This window comes from Catharus ustulatus, chromosome 6 (genome assembly GCF_009819885.2).
Source record: "Catharus ustulatus isolate bCatUst1 chromosome 6, bCatUst1.pri.v2, whole genome shotgun sequence".
Lineage (NCBI taxonomy): Eukaryota > Metazoa > Chordata > Aves > Passeriformes > Turdidae > Catharus > Catharus ustulatus.
The window spans coordinates 59474449-59494864 of NC_046226.1; the positions used below are offsets into that span (position 1 = coordinate 59474449).

General features: G+C 48.9%; 1 protein-coding gene across 1 annotated transcript; it reads left to right on the forward strand.

Annotated features, from left to right (window-relative positions):
* Positions 1–15826: 15826 nt before the first annotated feature.
* On the forward strand, positions 15827–19154 carry RASSF10 (Ras association domain family member 10). The gene has a single exon (XM_033062754.1). It carries the CDS (start codon positions 15845–15847, stop codon positions 17150–17152), a length of 1308 nt encoding a protein of 435 aa, XP_032918645.1. The 5' UTR covers positions 15827–15844; the 3' UTR covers positions 17153–19154.
* Positions 19155–20416: the final 1262 nt, after the last annotated feature.

The following is a 20416-nucleotide window of genomic DNA, read 5'->3' on the forward strand; positions in this document are numbered from 1 at the left end:
GTTTCAGGTCAAAGATGCTGTAAAATTCACAGGAAATACACACTTGAATCTGACCTCACACTGATGTCAGCCCCTAAAATCTCCATCAGCCTTGAAGTGCATCTCTGTAAATCTCATTGGAATCTCACTACAGAAATTGCAGTATGAGCCACAGAGGCTTCACCTGTAAAACACCAGCAACACCTACAGCCAAAATTCACAAATCCTCCAGCAGACACTGCTCTGAGCAATGAGCAACGTGCACTTGTGGAGAAATATTGTGGCACAAACTTCAGCTCTCCTGGACTGCAAAATCTGTGGGTGCAGAGAGTACGACAGGCTTGTGAATTTTTATTCATAAGGTTTTTATTGAGGCATTCCCTGTAGCAGCTGCCTGCTGTACTCGGTTCAAACTGCCTCAGACACGAGGAGTCAGAGGATGGAAAGTTGGCAGAAGCTCTGTAAACAAAGGATAATGATCAGCAGGGAAGTGTTAGAGGAGGTGAGAGTCTAATGCAGCACAGCAGGGACTGCTAGTGCCTGTCTCAGCTAGAAAACCTAAATAAAATTAACAGAAGTACAAAGCAGGGAAAGGACCAGTTAAAGGAAGGGGCACTCCCTGGCCACATTTAAATAGTCACCACAAAATTTGCTCAGTTCTGTGTCTCTCCACAGCAACATATGGAACAGGAGAGGTTAATTTTGTGTGACAGCCAGTCCACTGTCAGGTGTTACACACTGCCACAAAATAGGATGGATTTGGAAGCAGATGAAAGCCTGTGTGCACAAAGGAAATCATCTACACCATAGATAATGACTGGGAGAGAAAAATTCCTGTCTTTGGGAGAGGTACCAGAGTATAAATCTTTAACTGCAGTCAGAAAGTCCATTGGAGACATCTTTGCAGATATCAATTCCTGTCCTTTTCCCAGTTAAAATCCTAAATAGAGTTTCTTAGAAAGTTGTGTTTGATTTGAGGGAGTAAGAGATGGTAGGAAACCTCACCTGTTCTGTTACAAAATAAAGATTTTTCGGATGCTTCTCCATTTAACAGTTCCAAGAAACATTCTGTCATCACTTTGCGACACCCAACTTTTACACAGAGATACAGTATGAGGGAGAAATCCTCAAAATTCTTTTGACCTTTATTATACAGGGACACAAAGTTTGGAGCTACGTAAAAATTATTGTCCATATGCTGGAGGTAAGAGAGGTTAAGAAGAATGAGTAAGAGATCTGATGAGAAGAGTAAAATCACTTCCTTTAACCATCATGAGCTCTCAGAAGCACAGAGTTCACTTTCAACACATAGAAAACCATAAAAACTGGCTTCCTATCAAAACATTTGACCAAATCCTTGACTTTGAATATGTAACTCCCAAATTTCAAGAGCTCACTTTGATTCACAGGTGGCACTTTGTAAATTAAGAATCAGCTCACTGCCAAAGCAGTCTGAACTGAGATGACCATCCTCAGAGCACAACACGAGGCAAGCTGAATGAGAAATGGATTCACTTCACTTCTCTGCTTCCATGAATAAATTCTCTCTTGCAATCACATCTACCAGCCTTAATTTCTTTCCCTGTTGGTGCATTCTATTCCATCTCACTTCAGCAGCAGTGCAGTTGGTGCAGAAGCCCGTGCTGCCGTGGTGGAGCTGTAGGAAGTGCAGCTGCTGTGGTGGATCTGGCTGGATCCTGGTGCTGGGTCTGGCAGGGCTGGGCTCCCGTGCCCCAAAAACCACCAAAGGTGACCTTCCCTTGTCACCTGCAGCCACCACCCATCCTCGCAAGGGCTCGGCATAAACTCCTTTGGGGAAGAGTTTGGATCAAAATCTTCGGGTTTGGAGAATCTTTGGATGAAAATCAAGAGGACTGTGCTTTTTTCGTTGGCCCTTGTGGTGGCTCACAGCTCTTAGCTGATGCCAGGAGATGATGTGCTTCATGCCCAAGCTACATTTGCAGGAATGTGAAGATACACAGGAGACAAAACACAGCTTTCCCCTTCCACAGCTCTCTCCAGGGTTCCAGGGGAATACTGTTCCATGGCAGAGAGCCTCCCGAGCTGTGATGAGTCTGGAGCTCTCTCAGCACAAGCAGGAGCCTCTTTCCAAGTCACCTCTTTCTTCCCTTGGCTGTCGCTGATCCTCTGCCCTTCTCAGCCTCGGAAAATAAAGCCAGGCACCAGCAGTCCGGAGTCTGGGGGCTCTGCTGGGAAAAGCAGGGTCAGGATATGACTTTGGCTGTTGTTTTTTGCAGGCTGCGAGGTTCGGGCTGTACAGAGCGGGCACTGCCCATTCCTGGGGAGGATGTGCAGGACATTCCCTGCCCGGGGATGGATGTGCGGGACATTCCCTGCCCGGGGATGGATGTGCGGGACATTCCCTGCCCGGGGATGGATGTGCAGGACATTCCCTGCCCGGGGATGGATGTGCAGGACATTCCCTGCCCGGGGATGGATGCGGGACATTCCCTGCCCGGGGACATTCCCTGCCCGGGGATGGATGTGCAGAACATTCCCTGTCCGAGGATGGATGTGCAGGACATTCCCTGCCTGGGGATGGATGTGCAGAACATTCCCTGCCTGGGGATGGATGTGCAGAACATTCCCTGCCCGGGGATGGATGTGCAGGACATTCCCTGTCCGGGAATGGATGTGCGGGACATTCCCTGCCCGGGGATGGATGTGCAGGACATTCCCTGCCCGGGAATGGATGTGCAGAACATTCCCTGCCCGGGGATGGATGTGCAGGACATTCCCTGCCCGGGGATGGATGTGTAGGACATTCCCTGTCCGGGGATGGATGTGCAGGACATTCCCTGCCCGGGGATGGATGTGCAGGACATTCCCTGCCCGGGGATGGATGTGTAGGACATTCCCTGTCCGGGGATGGATGTGCAGGACATTCCCTGTCCGGGGATGGATGTGCAGGACATTCCCTGTCCGGGGATGGATGTGCAGGACATTCCCTGCCCGGGGATGGATGTGCGGGACATTCCCTGCCCGGGGATGGATGCGGGGGGCTTTCCGTGCCCAGCGCTTCTGCCTGCGGGCACTGCCCATCCCTGGGGATGGATGCGGAGGACACTCCCTGCCCGGGGATGGATGTGCCCGGTTTTGAGGCTCGGGGGAAGCCGAGGGATGAACCCAGAGCCGGCGGTGCCCGCCGTGCCCGGCAGGGGCCGACAGAGACCGCGCTGCCTGCGCTCCGCATCGCGACACTCTTGTCGCGACAGGCGGGCACTGCCAGCCTCACCAGGGGCACGGGATGGATGGGCTGGGCTGGGAGGGACATCATCCCTTCCAAGGACAGGGACAAGGCCACCAGCCCAGCCTGCTGCGTGTCCCATCCAGCCCTTGGCGCTGTCAGGGATCCAGGGCACCACAGCATCTCTGGGCACACCTTATTCCCAAAACCAAATCTCTGAGGACAGCAGTGACCACGAGGAATTACGGGATCAGTGAGTCTGCAGGAGCCCCAAGGGGCTGCAGGCAGGAGGCACAAACCTCTGCCAGCAATCTGAAATTGTGTTTCACCAAACTGGGCAAAATCCCTGTGAGCAGAGAGCAGAGGAGCCTGTGGGCTGATGGTGCTGGAAGGGGCTGGAGAGCAGCAGCAGGCAGAGCTGGGGGCTCCTGCCCTGGCAGGGAGAGCTGCCAGTGTCAAAGCGATTTCAGACTGGTGTGGTGCTGGGAGCCCACCCTGTGCCTGGCTGGGACACAGCTGGGAAATGAGTGGGGTAATTTCCCTGCAGTCATCCCAGTGGGGTTTGTAACACACAGCTAAAAGCATTTCATACCCTTTGAGACACAAACCTCAGAACTGGTGTGTTAATCCCACAGCGGCAGGAAGATTGTGGATCCAAGCACCCCCAGACTCACAGCAGGATTTGGAGTAGCCTTGGTGAGAGGACAATTCCCTCTGTGACACCCTTCTCCCCACTTTTTCTGACACCTGAAATGGGACAGATTGTGCCTATTTTTAACTCAAACAAACATCCCTAAGACAACAGGAGCTGCAATGGTAGGTGTAGGGAAAAGCTGAACAGCACAGAGCAGAGCAAGGTGGGATGAAGGTGCCAGGTGGAAAGGGAAGATGGGGAAATCCTCCCCCAATACCTGCTAGGAAGGAGATCCTGTTACTGTGGGCCTAAATCTTAGCCCAGCACAAGCAGCTGTTCAAATCAGAAGCAGCCCTAATGATGGAAGAGACTTGCAGAAAAATCACTTTGACAGAAAACAGTGGTAGGAGAGGTACAGATGGAAAGTGAAATAAGGGATTTAGCTTTCCAAGGGGAAGGACTGATGAGTTACATTGCCATATTTTGTCACTACAAATATACTCGGGCAAAACTGACTGGAAAGATCAAATAACTCGAGCAAAAATAGTTAAACACCAGTGCAGAGTGGAGCATGGGCAGGTAAGGGCAGCAGAGGGAGTTCCTGAGAGCACAAGGACAAGGCTGCTCAGCAAACAGCTCTGTGCCCCACTCCTGCTCCCTGCTGCTGCATCCCTGGAGAGGATTCCACCAGCTTGAGGAAATTAAAGGGCACTCAGAGTCACAGTGCTCCAAGGCTGGCCACAGCTCTGCAGGTTTGCACTGTACAGAATAAATGAGATCCTGCTCAGTGCTGAGGATCAGCAAAGTCTTAGCTCAGAGCTACAGCTGCCTGAATCTCTTCTGCATTCTCCAAGCCACTGGGAAATGGGAGGATTCACCAGCCCAAACACATGATTGCAGGATCTGCTCTTTGACAGGACAATGCTGCAGTCCTGGGTAGGATCTCACAAAGAATTCACCCTTCAAATCAGTGGGGATCTTCTGCCTCAAGGAGGGAAACACTGGTGAGAGGAAATGGCTGAGGAGGTTCCTGGGTTTGAGATTTGCTCCTTGCCTCCACTGTTTCCTTTGGTCCTGTGGGAGCAGTCACTAAATCTGCATCAGCTTCCCAGTTCCTGGAGCCTGTAAATCAGCCAGAACTCCCCCTGACCTTGGTGGGAGGCTCACATTAAAGCCAGCAGAAGAGAGACAGCAATGAAAGATCACATATGAGAGCCTTTCTTTTCTTCTCTTTCTTATTTCTTTTTTTTAAGAAAAGAAAAGAAATTTCTAGCAATGAGAAATCTTTTCTGCTCCTAAAGGCAAACTTTGAAAGTGAAGTAACTGTTACACACATCTATCCTATTATTTGTTAGCAGGTTTCACACAGGTAACTTGCTCAAATCACTTTGAAACATTTCCTTTAATATAGGAATACAGGAGATAGATTAAAAGCATGCAAGTCTCCTGCTGAATGCCAGAGGCTCTGGAACACTGAACTCAGCACTTTGTAAAATTATCTTCCTTCAAACAAACTTTGTGCTGTACTGATTGAAAAGCAGAAGGGAGATGGGAGCCAAATAATACTAGGGAGAATTCAAATCAATTTTGTGCCTACACAGCCTCCTGACAGGACCCCAGCCCTGGCCCTGACCTTTCCAGAGCTCTGCTTACCTGGAGGCCTCCAGCCCCTCTTTTGGAAACCATTATCAGCCCTATTTGCAAACTGAGAAAACCAAACCTAACAGAAAGTTTAAGCACGGAGCAAATCCTGCACTCAGGTTTCATTTCAACCCTTGGATTAAAAGTTTTCATCCAAACCCACTCTAATTAAAGGTGGTGGGAGCTTTGTGGACATCCAGATATTTCTACCAAGCAGCTGCTCCCCTTCCCAGGATTTAGTCCTGCTGTACTTTAAGACCCTCACTGATCTGGGATTTCAGCTGCTTGCAGCCAAAAGGTTTCATATCCCTGGCTGGGGCTGCAGGATGAGTAAGCAGCTATTCTAATAAGGGGAAGATGAGGCTGGAACCTGTCCTAGGCTGTGAAGATTGGGAGGATTGTGCCATAGAGCTCTGAGCACCTCCAGCTTTCCTTGAAGCCTTGTGGCAGCAGCCCAGGATCAAGTCTTCACTTATTAAGTATGCAATTCTCCTGGGATTTTCAATAAGGTCTATTCTTCACTCCTGACACTGCTTCTATGCTACTAATGTCAGACTTTCTGCCAAATATGTGTGGCTTCTCTCTTTTTATCCTCTTTTTCTTTTCAAAAAACCCAAATCCCACAGTGAAGGCTACAGTTCAGTATTCCCTCATTTATTTTTTTTTTTTTTTTTTTTTTAATTGATTGGCTTGCTTTGTTGGTTTTGTACAGCATCTTGCCCAGCCCCCAGGAGGAGAGTTTTAGTGGAGCTGGGTTGTGCACAGCATGTTCTGGGACTGGGCACCCAGAGCACAGAGCTCTAAAGCCATAAACAGTTTGACAAGCCCCGAGCTGTCAAGAGTGCTAAAACACTAAGATGGAGAAAAATCACTTCACTTTTCCTGCTCAAAGGTTGAGAAACACTGCCAAAACCAATGACTGCTGTTGGTACAAGAAGGATAGAAATGAAAGTCTGAAAAGAATAGAGAACTTGTCATAACAATGAGGGATTTAAGTTTTGAGGTCAAGAATTTTTTGGTCTCAGTTTATGCAGTGCCTCCTACTCAAAAACAACTAGCTGATCAAGTTTTGGAGTGAAAATTGCTTTTTCTCATGATAAATGAAATTCAGGTTTCCTTGCTAAAACAAAGTAAATGGGATTCAAAAGTTGCCATGAGTTACAACAAAAAACTGTAGGCAGTACAGCTTCAAAAAGATGCCTGAACCAAAGCTTAGGCTGATGCAAGACATCACAGCTTTAAGAAGTTAATTGACTTTAAGCTACTAAAAATCTGATTTATGATAAATATTCCTAGCAGAAGTAAGAGACTCATTTGTTTTCTGCATATAAAACACACCCCAATTAACTTTATTTATTATTTTATGCACTCATTAGTGACACATAAGTCTCAAGTCCACACTGGATGTAAAATATATACAGGCCATTACAACAGCAGCCTTTGCAGATGGCACACATTAAATCATTAAAAAATTACTGCTCTTCAGTCATTAATGGCCAGGAAGCACCATAAATGTGCCCTTCTGGTGCTATTTTTCCCCACTGAAGAGTCAGCTCTTGACAGCTGGCTTTGTAAGCACTGAGGAGAAATGCATGCAAGGCATCCAGAGCAATGAGCAGAACCTACACCCACCCCAGAAACCCCAGGGAATTGTTCCTGGGAATTGTTTGTCAAGGAAAGGCTGGGGCTGGAGGCCTCAAAAACAAGGGAATGACAATGCAGGGAGCACTGCAGCTCAAGGAGCTGGTGATGCATGGAGCACCATTCTCCCCCAGTGACAAGTGAGGGAGGTGGACACCACCTCACTTTTAACACTGTTGTCAATTCTCAGCTCAGCTGAAAAGACCCCTGTGCTAAAAGCCCAGCAGGACACAGAATGGCAGGCACAGTGAGCAGCAGCCTCTCCACTTGTTGGTGTAATACCTGCATGGTTTTTTGAGGGTTTGCACTGAGGTCCCCATTTCTGCCAAGATCATTCACTGTATTCTGCAGTGCTGTGTCAGTTCTTGTTCCTATCAATGCTGCTGTCACTTCCTTTAAAACAAAGCTCCAGGAAGTGTCAGAGCAGACTGATTTTCTTGACATCCCCTGAATTTCTCTTTTCTTATTTCCCTTGCTCTGCATTTGATGTCATTTCTCCATCACTTCCATGGCAATTTCATACTTACCCTTTAGCTAGGGTTCACACTCTTATTAAGTTGAAGGAAAAGGATAAAGCAAAACACTTTTTCTTATAAATAGCAGTGCAACAAGTTCTAAACAACTCAGGTGCCTCCTACAATGTTCTTGTTTAGACCTGTGCTGGGCCATCCTGAAGGAATCCCTAATTTCCTGAGATCTTCTTGTGGCTCTCAGGAAAGCCATGCTTCAAAGAAGAACACATCTTATTTTCCCTGCTGCATGCACCCAACTCCAGGCCTTTTCCCATATGACTTCAATTCAGGCTCCTTTCTCACATCACATATTACCACTCACATTTTTTCACCAGCTTGAGCTGCTCCTCATTTTATTTTCTGCCATTCAGGATGTATTTGCTCAAGGGAAAGAAAGGCATCATAGAAATCTTCTTGCTTCCTAAAGAGAATTCTGGCCTCTGGACCTAATCCTGTTGCCACTGTCAGTGTCAGAATGGGGCCAGTGAAAATACACTATCTACATCCAGTTCATCCTCTCTGTAAGTACTTTGGAATTATGCTTTGCTGAAATAATTTTTAAAGCATACTTATTTATTCAGTTATAAGTTTTATTTACTCATTTGAACTCCTCATAAAGGTTTGATTCAAGGGTAGCACAATGGTCTACCAAGAATGCAAAACAAAAGTGGGTCAAGGATACAAATATATTGAAGAAATAATATAAAAGTTCAGGAGAAAGGCTTAGGGAATGTTTTCTGCAAAGAGTTTGAAGATCACAGCTGGAGAGAATGAGGCTGGAGTAATAACCACACAGACTTAATTCAGTAAGGATTTCATTACAACTGAAAAGTAAATTACACCTCTTACATATGGATTCATAGCTGCCTATTTAAACCTTACCTGAATGCAAAAGCTGAAATCAACTATTGATCATAAAAACAGAACAGGTAAAACAGATTACCTGCTCAGCACAGACTTCAATTTCATGGTAATACTGGCAGTGCTGAAAGCTCTGTTCATTCAAACACTGAGAATTCATCTGTCCTCCTTCCAATCTGCCAATGATACATTCTGCAATGATACATCCTGCTTATACCACAATTTCAGGTTGGTTTCTGAGGTTTAGAAGGAATCCCTGTGAGATAGTTCTCTGGAAATTCTCTGGGCCATAGGATGAGCACACACATTTCATAGTCACAGACAGGAACACATGTCACTGACTGTTCTCCTACCCAAATCATATGTAATCAAACCCCAACCCTCTCTTTGCAGCTGGGCACCTCTGCCAGGACCTCTGCCAAGGCTGATCTCCTTCTCTGTGCAGGGATGCTGAGGAACCCTTTTACTCACACTGCCAGGTGTTTGCTCATGCACAACTGATGGTTCCAACCCTCAGCACTCCAGGACCAGCTCCCAGCAAAGCCCAAAGCCAAAAGTGAAGAGCTCTGCCATGGATCCCAGCCTCTACACAAAAAACAAACAGGAGAGCTTTTCACTAACTGTTTTGGACTTTCTGTGCTGTCAGGCACTGAACCCTAAGAGAACACTGCTTTTGACTTGAGACCTTGGAGAAGGCTCCCAAAATTGAATGATGGAGTTGGAATCACTGGTGTGGAGTTGATAGAAGCGTGTAATATCACATGGGGAAGGGTTTGGAATTTGGGGTTTTAGAATATAGTAATAGTATGGGACAAGATGGAGGATTTAGGGAGTTGTCTCTTCTTCCTTCTTGCTCCTCTTCTTCTTGCTTTCAGGCAGTAGTTTCTGGTTGGATAAAAAATCCCACACTGTGGGTCACAGGTGTTTGGTCATTGGGTCAAAAGTATAAATAATATAGATGTTAGCTCTTAATTGGATAGTTAGGTCTTGAAAGACCTTGTAACCAGCAAGATCCAGCTCCATTTTTTCACTTTAAGCTTGTCAGCTAGAGGTGCTGCAGCACTCACTGTACTATAGATAAGAATTAATAAACAACTGAGTCCAAACACAAGAATCCATCCCTTGTGCCTCAATCCTGACTCTGCGAGAAGGCAGAAGAAAAAGGAAGCTGGCCTGTAATATGTGGTGCCACGAATAATCAACCATCACTGCCATTAAGGCCAGAAACCTCCAGTCCCTTCCACAAATGTAAAAGTGACCTGAAAAAGAGTTAATCCAAGTATTTATGTGAGAAAGTCTGTATCCTCTGTGCTACTGAGAGCATGGTGTTTCCTTACTCAGAAGACAAGGTGTATTCCAAAGGATATTCATCAGTTAGAATGGGGAGGATCCACAAGAGTGTTTGGAGTAGTTAAAAGCCTTCATGATAAAGTGATCTAGTTCATCTCATTTGAGTTTGCTGGTCAAAACTAAAGAAAGAGGTGAGACACTTGGACATGTTCTCAAGGGATTAGAGAAATGTTTAATGTAACCTAAACACCTCCCCAGCCTTCCTTTTATCACCAACTTACCTACAGAAGCTCTCTTGCCCTCGATTTCCCTATTATTATTATATTAAAGAGAGAATCTTTAACTCTGTCAGGGCTTTGGCTTTCCCAACCTGATCCCTGGATGCTTGGACAGGCTCTCTGCACTCCTCACAAACAACCTGTCCTTGTTTCTGCCCTCTGCAGGTTTCCTTTTGGCATTTGAGTTCCTCCAGGAGCTCCTTGTTCACCCCAGCAGGTGTCCTGGTATTTTTGCCTGATTTTTAATTTTTTGGTACACACCACACCTGAGCTTTGAGAAGGCAATCCTTAAATATTAACAATCCTTTTTGGGCCCATCTTGCCTTCAGGGCTTTACCCCATGGGACTTTACCAAGAAATCCCTGAAGAGGCCAAATTCTGCTCTGCTGAAGTCCAAGATTTTGAACTTGCTGCACACCCTCCTTGCTGCCTTCCACCTTTTCATGATGACCACAGCCAAGGCTGCAGTATTCAAACCAAGACCAATCTATTAGAGTAATAGCGAACCATTTTCAAATAAACTTAATATTTTATGGAAAAGGAAGGTTGTAGCCATCATCTGAGTCTGATCTGTCATATTTCCCACCAAAGCTGACTGGTACAGCCCTGTTGACTTACTTAGGGTGAAAACTTTGTATTATCTATTCTGCTTATGAGAAGGATAAAAGTTTTGTGCTCTGCTCAACTATTTCTTTTTGCTTATATCAAAAGAAAATCTGAAACAGAAGATGTGAAGGGAGGAGGATTCTTTTCTAAGAGTATGTATGACAAAGAAACAACCCCAAACTGCTGAGGATTCTGTTCAAAGATGAGGAGCTGGAGATCTGTATTCTCAGCACTGATGTCTGCTGTGCCCCCACCCTGCTGCCTAACATTGGCTGAGCCTTCAAGGCAGGGGAGCCTCCTGCCATGCATTTACATCACATCTAGCACATCAGGACTACCAGGCTGCACTTTAACATAAATATAGGTCTGGACAATTTTCTGTAATGGTAGTCTGTAGATGTAGCTGCCCTTTGAAAGAGCTGCAGAGGGATTTACCCATGCAGCCCCCACTGATTTCACTGCAGATAGTTCCCTTCTGCCATACCTGCTTGCACTCTGGGCGTGTGCACATGAGAAAAGAAGAAGTTGGATGGAGAAGCCAAAGCAATATCACCCAGTATCAGCTGCCATTATGCAAACAGGCCACACCACAGTCTCCCCAAAGGGATCTTGTAAGGATGGAGGGATCACCAGCCATGTGAGGCGAGGAATGACTCCAGATTTCCAGATATGCCGCCTGCACTGCTTGTGTTCAGAAGCAGGCAGCACCCATCAGCTGCTAGGAGCTGAAGGAAATGGGTCAAGAGGTCACAAAGTTATTGCTTACAGAACCTTTCAGCAGCTCATTAGTGCCAGCTCCTTCATTGTCTTCAGCAGCACGTCTGAAGTGAAGAGCACCAAAGCACTCTCCTGTCTGAAGCTGCCCAGGTACAAGCTGAACAACTTTCTTCCAAGTCTAAGCCTAAGACTACAAACTGTTTTGACTGGAGTCTGCACAGTCTGCTAACACAGGGGTAGTTTTTCAAGTGTTTCATTCTGTGCATGCTAACTAGGGATGATTTGGTTATTCACAGCATGATTTGGTTATCCAGCTTTACAGCATCAGGAAAAACTGGGTTCAAAAGAGAAAAGCACCCGTGAGACAGTGACCAGTAAGTTCAGGCAGCCCATTCCCTGTTCACCAATCCCTACAGGTCAGCAGCCACTGCAGAAGTTTGTAACATCCCAGTCAGATTCTGTCCTGGGACTTCATCTGTGTTTTTTGGGACAAAATGTTCGAAAGCAACAATTAGAAGGGACAGAGAGCTAAACCCCACAGAATGAGATGAAGAGGAGCACAGGAAGAGGAGCTGGGAAAGCAGCGTGGCTGTGCAGCATCACAACAAAGAGCAGCTTCTCCAGACAGTGATGGCTCAAAAGATTACCAGTCCCAGCCTGCCTTTGCTCATCCACCTAGGCTGTGTTCTTTTGAACTGTAACCTCAGGAAAAATAAGTAAATTGTCCTGAGAGTGATCTAAAAAGTAAAAGCAACTTCACTGCGGAAAAAAAGAAAAAGACCCTGAACACGAATCCTTACACTTTCCCCATTTAAATGCATTTGAAAGAAATTAATTCTGTGTCTCAAATAGAGTGTTCTAAGAATTCCTCTTCATTCCTGCTATACGAATAATGGAAGCAGAAAAATACGTTTGCATTTATTCAGTTAAGTTTTAACAAATTAAAAATAAGATCTTGCACAATTTTATTTATTAAAAATGTCAATTTCATTCTGATAATTCAGCTCAAATTTAAAAAACCCAACAAAACAGACACCTTGCTATCCAGCCCCATAATAGGAATGCTGTTCTTATTGCAAAAGACTAGGTAATTTATTTGCACACTTCAATGAAAAGGAAAGAATAGAAAGAACTTTGTGTGAAATGCCAAAATACATCTGATTTTTCATCACTTGGCCTTGTAATTCTCCTGCAGCAGATAAAAATAAACCACTCTATACCTGGACTTGAACTTTTCAATACAGCCTAAAATATTAAGCTCATAAATCTCCTTTTGGGGCTTAGGCAGCTCTTAAGAGTATCATCAATTTGGAATTTTTGCAGTTTATGAAACAAACAAACAACAAAACATTACAGGCCATGAAGGAAATTCTGGATAGCATATTGCCAAGGAAGTTTGTGCTTTGAAAAAGAGCATTGATCAGGCAGTACAGAAACAGCCCCTGCATTACAGCAGAGCACAGCTGGGACATTTTCAATTCCAGTTATGTGATAGGCTTGTTGCAGATGTTGTAGAAGACCTCCTGCATCACTGCTCTGTGGGGAAGGGAGTGGAGAGAGGAGCAGCTGTCCTTCCCTCCAATTTGCTCCAGTTTGATATTCCAGGGACACTTGAGTGCTGTGGTTTGCAGGCACAGTGGGCTGGAGGAGCTTTGCCCCCACCAGGGAGGAGAGGTTGGAAGGAGCCCGTGTGCCACTGCCTCCCACTGCCTCACCAGGGGTAAATGCTGTCTGCTGAGCTTGCACTTTGCTCCTATCACCATCTGCAGCTGTTGAGCTAATGCCTTGCTCCTCATCTCCCTTTCTCATGGAATAATTGAAAGAAGGAGAGGAGGAGAGGTTGGAGTTCAGTGACTAATGGTTCCAGAGTGAAGGAACCTGGTGTGCTTTGTGACACTGCCACTGCCTTGCTGTACAACCTCAGGCAAGGCACTGGATTCCTTCAGGCCAGAGCATTCTTATCTTTAGAATGAGATAAGAGCACCACCTTCCTCTGCAGGATGCTTTAGGATCTTGGGAGGAAAGGCAAAAGGTTGCCTGCATTCAGTTTTCTTCTGGGATTCAGCACAGCCCAAACTTTGCTTCAGATACAGCACTTCAAACTTTTGAAGCTTTGCCAGCAGTTTCCTGGGTTTGCAGACAGTCTAAACCCAAATTCCTGAGGGTTAAAGTTGAGATGCAGCAATGTGAATTTTGAATGACATCTTTTTAACCACGGGTCATACATACACACACATCTAATAGGTATGTCCTACCAAAATCAAGGGTTTGCCTTCCTAATCTTAATTGTACTCTTGCTGCTTCCAACCAAACTGCCAGCATCTTCATCCTCTCTCTGGCAATGCTGCCTTGGGGGCTTCACTGAGGAGGCAGAGACAGCTTTCCATCCACAGAGATGTGGTCAAGGAGAGATGGAATAATCATCTTCCAATTCCACTGCACAAAGCCAGGCTTGGATACTGGATAGATACAGGCAGTCAGACAAGTTGGAGCAGCTTGACCTGTGGGGAGCACAAAGTGCCTCCTCACATCACAACCTGCTCTTCCTGTACTGTTCTTTGCCAAAAGAAAATAGGTACAGACATTCTCATAGGAAACACATGTAAAACAAGATCAAAACTAAATGGGAAAGGCAAGCAACCACCAGTAGAGGAGTAGGACAGTTTCTCATTGCCTCATTAATTCCTTTTCTACCCCTAGTTCTTCAGAAAAAAACAAGTTATGGTCTGTTTCTCCAACTTTCTGCCAGCCTGATGAAAGCAGCAAGGCTTCTTCTCCTACTCTCCTGAAGGGTTTTTAGAAAATCCTGAACATCTCAAAGTTAAAGCTGAATCACAGTGTCCTGTTTCACATCTCCTTCCTGTTCAACACCCCCTTATTCTGGGGCAGTGTGAGCTGTCAGGGGTGTTCCAGAGTCCTGATCACCTTCGTTAAGGTCACTGTGTTCTCTTCCAGGACTGCCACTGCTCCCCTGCCTGATTTTAGGCATAACCAACCCACCGAACACAAAAGTTGCCCACCTTGGGAACAACCTGCAGCGCTGCACGAAGCGCAGCCATCCAGCGCTTCTGACACATCCTGAGAGCAAAGCAGTTTGCCCTTGGAGCTGGCAGTGCCAGGCTTTGCCGTGGGACAGGAATATGCAGCTTTAACCTCAGGTGGCTGTGGTCAGGAAGCAAATCCAGCCTGCTCCCATCACCCCTATCTCGCGTGCCCTTATTGCAACACCAGCTCGGTTTGGAATCCCTCAACCTGCAGCAAGGCAGGAAAGGGCAGCAGGAGCGTGATCCCTGTGACCTCCAGCTGCAGGAATGCTGGCAGTCGGTGGTCCTGGTCGCTCAGCCACTTCCTCACGGGACAGGAGGCTGCACGTCACAAAGCACCGCTGTAATTAGCTGAATTACGCAGCCAGAGCCGGGACTGGCCCTTCCACGGAAACACAGGAGAAGCTCGCACAGGCACTGCCCACACCGAGCCTGTTATTTTAGGGGAAAAGGCTATGGAATAGTTCCCTCGCTGTTCGGCATGCCCCAGTTCCGCTGTTCCCAAAAGCAGAATGGCAGGAGTTAGGCTGCAATGCCATGACTCCGTTTCTGTTCCACCGGCTGGAACACAAACCTGAGCCAGGCAAAACCCTCTCTGCACGGCACAGTGATTTTATTGGCTCTAAAACTCCCTCGGAAGGTACAGGGCAGCCTTCAGGTCTGACACAGTTTTCTTTCTTAGCCCTTTATAGCACTTTTATCATCATTTTAGATAAGCCCGGGTCCGTGAACCCTGAGATGCAATCAATGAAAATCAGCGCCACAGCCCTGAGTTTTACTACTATTTTTCACATCTTCTCCTTTTGATCCGCACTCCGAGACCGATCCCGTTCCCATCAAAGCACGCAGCCAGCTCCCATTAAAATCTGGCTCAGCTAGTATTTTAATAACGCTCAGACATTCCCCGTCCTTTGCATATTCCATCCGCGAAGTGCTTCACAAACACGAATTTCCTAATTACAGGCGGATGATTTACTAAAACTGGAAATTCCTCGCTAGTCCTTTCCCTTTGAAGCTCCGGGATTCGCTCTTGTCCCTCGGCACTTTGGGAAGATCCCCGACGCCGCTCGCTCGCCGGATCGCACGGAGGAGGAGGAGGAGCGCACGGAGGAGCGAGGAGCGCACGGAGGAGCGAGGAGCGCACGGAGGAGCGAGGAGCGCACGGAGGAGCGGGCAGCCCCGAAGTGCGGGTCCGTGTGCGATCCCCCGTGGGCTCGGGGCTCCCGGCGGAGCGGGCCGGCCCCCCCGTGCCCGGCACCGGGCAGGAAGGGGTGGAGCGGCCGGCGGAGCGCACGGGCGGGGTGCCGCGGGCGGGGAGGGGACGGCAGAGCATCCCGGGCGGGCGGGCAGCTCCGAGCGCTCCTTCCCCATGGAGCTGCTGCCCGGCCAGCGCTGAGCCCGCGGCCCCGGCCGCCCGCCCGCAGCCGCCCCCGATGGAGCCCGAGGAGCGCAAGATCTCGGTGTGGATCTGCCAGGAGGAGAAGCTGATCTCCGGGCTGTCGCGGCGCACCACCTGCTCGGACGTGGTGCGGGTGCTGCTGGAGGACAGCCACCACCGGCGGCAGCGCCCGGCGCCGCCCGAGCCCGCCGGAGGGATGCTGTCGGGGCCGCCGCACTCCTACTGCATCGTGGAGAAGTGGCGCGGCTTCGAGAGGATCCTGCCCAACAAGACGAAGATCCTGCGGCTCTGGGTGGCGTGGGGCGACGAGCAGGAGAACGTGCGCTTCGTGCTGGTGCGCAGCGAGGCTTCGCTGCCCAACGCGGGGCCGCGCAGCGCCGAGGCGCGGGTGGTGCTGAGCAAGGAGCGCCCCGGCCGCGGCTTGGGGGCGGCCCGAGCCAGCCTGGCGCTCACGCAGGAGCGGCAGCGCCGGGTGGTGCGGAAAGCCTTCCGCAAGCTGGCCAAGATCAACAAGCGGCGGCAGCAGCCGCTGGCCCGGGAGGCCTCGTCGGCGGAGAGGATGGAGACGCTGGTGCACCTGGTGCTGTCGCAGGACCACACCATCCGGCAGCAGATCCAGCGGCTCCGCGAGCTGGACCGCGAGATCGACAGGTACGAGGCTAAGATCCACCTGGACCGCATGAAGCGGCACGGCGTCAACTACGTGCAGGACACCTACCTGGTGGGCACGGGCGAGCCCGAGGCGGGCCGGGAGCCGGGCCGGGAGCCGGGCCGGCCCGAGGAGGACTACGCCAGGAAGTGCGAGGAGGTGCTGCAGCTGCAGGAGCAGCGGGCGCAGCAGGAGGAGCTGCTGGAGCACCTGGCCGCCGAGATCCAGCAGGAGCTCAACGAGCGCTGGATGAAGCGGCGGCGGGAGGGGCTGGAGCTGGCGGCGGGGCCCGGGCAGGCGGACACGGACTGCGACACCACGGAGCTGAGCGGCGGCGGCGGCGAGGGCGAGCTGCACCTGGAGCACGAGCGGGTCAAGACGCAGCTCAGCACCAGCCTGTACATCGGGCTCAAGCTGAGCACCGACCTGGAGGCCGTCAAGAGCGACCTGGACTGCACGCAGCGGGCGTGGGAGGAGCGGGAGCGGGAGCTGCAGCGGCTGCTGGAGACGCTGGGCACGCTGGACGTGGCGGAGGCGGAGGCCGAGCCGTGCGGAGCGGCGAGCGGGGCGCGCACGGCGGGCGAGTGGCTGCGCAAGGACCGCGCCGACAACGACGAGGACTCGGACACGGGGCTGAGCTCCATGCACAGCCAGGACTCGGACTCGCTGCCCGTGTGCGAGTCCCTGGTGTAGCTGCCGGCCCGCCCCGCCGCCGCCAGCCCCGCACGGGGCACTGCGGGGCAGGCGAGGGAACTCCCGGCGCAGGAGGCAGCAGTCACTCACACGGAGGAAACATTTTAATTTGAGCTCTGGAGTTGCGACTTGTTCTGACTAGTCATCCGCGGGCAGCGCTTAGGCTGGCTCGCCGGTGCTTTTATCTAAGGAAGAGAAAACCCACACGGCGTGTTTGTGCTTCGTTCACGTCTGGGATTGCTCGCTTCTTAAATCCTGCAGCGTGCGTCCCTCCCCAAGCTTCTCTAGCCGGGCCTTTCAACCCTCCGGCTGCTCTGGGTAAGCTCTTTACGAGCAAAGGGCCAGGATGGGCTCCTGAGTGGGGATCAGCATCTCCCGAGGGGGACCAGCATCTCCCGAGGGGATCAGCATCTCCCGAGGGGGATCAGCATCTCCCGAGGGGGACCAGCATCTCCCGAGGGGATCAGCATCTCCCGAAGTGTATCAGCATCTCCCAGCGGGGATCAGCATCTCCCGAGGGGGACCAGCATCTCCCGAGGGGATCAGCATCTCCCGAAGTGTATCAGCATCTCCCAGCGGGGATCAGCATCTCCCGAGGGGGACCAGCATCTCCCGAGGGGATCAGCATCTCCCGAAGTGTATCAGCATCTCCCAGCGGGGATCAGCATCTCCCGAGGGGGATCAGCATCTCCCAAGCCAGACCAGCATCTCCCGAGCAGCTTCTCGGCATTGCAGGTCAAACGGTGGCTGGTGCTGGGTTACACTGGGCTCTACTGGCCGTCACCCGGCTCCTTTACAGGCAGAAAGTCGCGACACCAAAGTTGCTGATGGTCACTTAAGCACTACGGAGGGGAAGAGGCGTCAGTCCTACTGACACTGGGATCTCCCAGGGCGCCACCAGCCTTTGGACGGGACTGCAGTTCCTTTTGGCAACGAAAAGGGGTGATAAATCACCTCCTTTCTCTCTTTTTCTAAAGAACCAGCTAGATCAAGGTATAGGTTAACATGTATTAACTCTGCTCTGCGTAGTGCCCTTCCCTGTGTGTAGATAAGAGAGCTTTGCTGAAAGGCAATGCTGAGAACTCTGTTAGTGTCTGTAGTCGTTGGGCAGTCATGGAAGGCAATTAGCGGTGCCTGTGTGCACTCAGCCTTCAACTACACTTTTTCACTAGGCTAGCTGGTCTTTGGTTGAGCTTGGTTGTAGATAAACAGAGTTCAGAATCAGCTTGAGCTACTGTTTTTAAGGACATAGTTCATATTAGGCCAAGAGATGCAATGATAAAAGCATGACTCAAGCCCTACCTGCGCTACAGCTTAATCTTTTCTGTTATTCCAATAAAACAACAAAAAAAGAGCAGCCATCAGCTGTAACATGCATTTCACTTCACTGCCAAATCTAACTCTGCAGCTTAACTCTTGCCCAAAATGTATGATCTGCTCTTGCAACAAGAGACATTAGGGATTCTTGTATTCCAGAATAATTGCAGAAATAGTTTAAGCGGTGAGAGACCAGAGAATGTTGAGTCAGGTCTGACTGATGGTGTGAACTTTTTAAAACTTCTGAGATTATTATTTATGTAAGATTATTTATAAAAGTTTTCATTTAACAATAAGAAATTATATAAAACAAAAGGGGTATACACCAATAGACCAGTTCTTTATTTTCATTAAAAACCTCGCAGCCTTCTACCCAAAGACCACGTTCCACTCTTGCAGTGTTCTTGTTGGTAAGAATTCTGATGGATAGCAGAAAATTAGGTTCAGGAGCTGCTCAGTTTGAAAGCAAGCAGAGAAATACTGTCTGTGGATTTGCAGAGGCTGTAGCTGTACAATTTTCTATATGCTATGACTCTTGATAAATGCTATTCCACTGAATGGGTCTCAGCTGTAACAAACTGTGGTTTATTTTAAACACTGATTATATAATTGTTTTTCATATTTTAGTCAACCTTGGAAAATATTTAAGAACCTATTTTTAGAGCTAATAAAACTCTTAATAAGGCTAAGTAAGTGTTCTCAATTGAGTGTGACTTAAAAATCTTGCCGGGACTGGGGTTCTGTGGTGTTGCCTTGTGTGCAAAGCAAGAAGAAAGGTACACCAAGGGATGATGGCATTGTCCCTTTGCTTTCTGATGGCACAAGGGGCTCCCTCAGGTACCAGCAGCAGTGCACTGTCCTCAGCTCTGGCCACTGCAGGGGCAGTGCAGTGCACTGAGAAGTACCAGCACACGTCCAGAGTGAGAAATTTGGATTTTCATGGAAGCAGAGGCCGAGAACAAGCTGGGGAGTGGGGAGTCCCTCTGCTGCTCTGCCTTCAGCAGCATGGATGTGACACTGGGTCTGATGTGGGCAATAAACCTGAGCTGGCTGTGTGTGAGTTCTGCCATTACCACACCAAGCAAATTCAAAGTAAGTGTGTTGAAGAAATGAGCTGCAGCAGGCTGCACATCACTGTGCTGCTCATAGAGGCACCAGGCAGCCTGTGAGCATGAGGTGAGGGAAAGCAGGGAATTCAGAGTTGTAAAGCAGAGCCTGCCTGCTCCTCCTCAGCTGGGAAAATCCATAAAGCCAGGACAAACCCATTTTTGCTTTTGGCTGCTGTGGGCACTGTGTGATGCTTGCTCTTGGCTTCCCTGGAGCCCAAATAAGATCATGGCACTGCAACCTCAAGGGTTTGGTGGGAGCTAGAGAGGATTCTTAGGGCACTTATGGGAGCGTGTTCTTACATTGTACACGTGAAATTTGGTAAATTAATTTGATGTTTAAACAGTTACAAGTGCAAGAGGCTCACAGGCTGAACTCCAACATCTTCACAAATCCCCACTGCTCTCAAACCATTATTAAAACATTAGTATAGAGGAGGAAATCGCTGTTTGCATTGGAGCAGGCACTTCTCCCTTCCCTTCTTCTGGGCTTGTATATCCTCACTCAGATAATAGAGACAAGCCACAGGATGCTTGTCAGGGAATTTGGCTCTGGGCTTTTGCTGGGCACATAGCCAAGGGTTAGGAGAACTAATTCAGAGTCACAGGTAGAAGGGCAGGATTTTTTTTATCTCCCTTGCAGTTCAGACAGAATGGGAGAGGGAGATAGCAGCAAAAAACAAACCCATCCCCCCAAAAAAAAAAAAAAAAAAAAACCACACCCCAAACAAACAAACAAAAAACCAAAAACCCCTTACCAACACCATGATAGAAATCCAGCATCACCAGGAGAGAGGTGAAAGATCCAACAAACACAGGCTTTGGGGATGCTTTAACACCA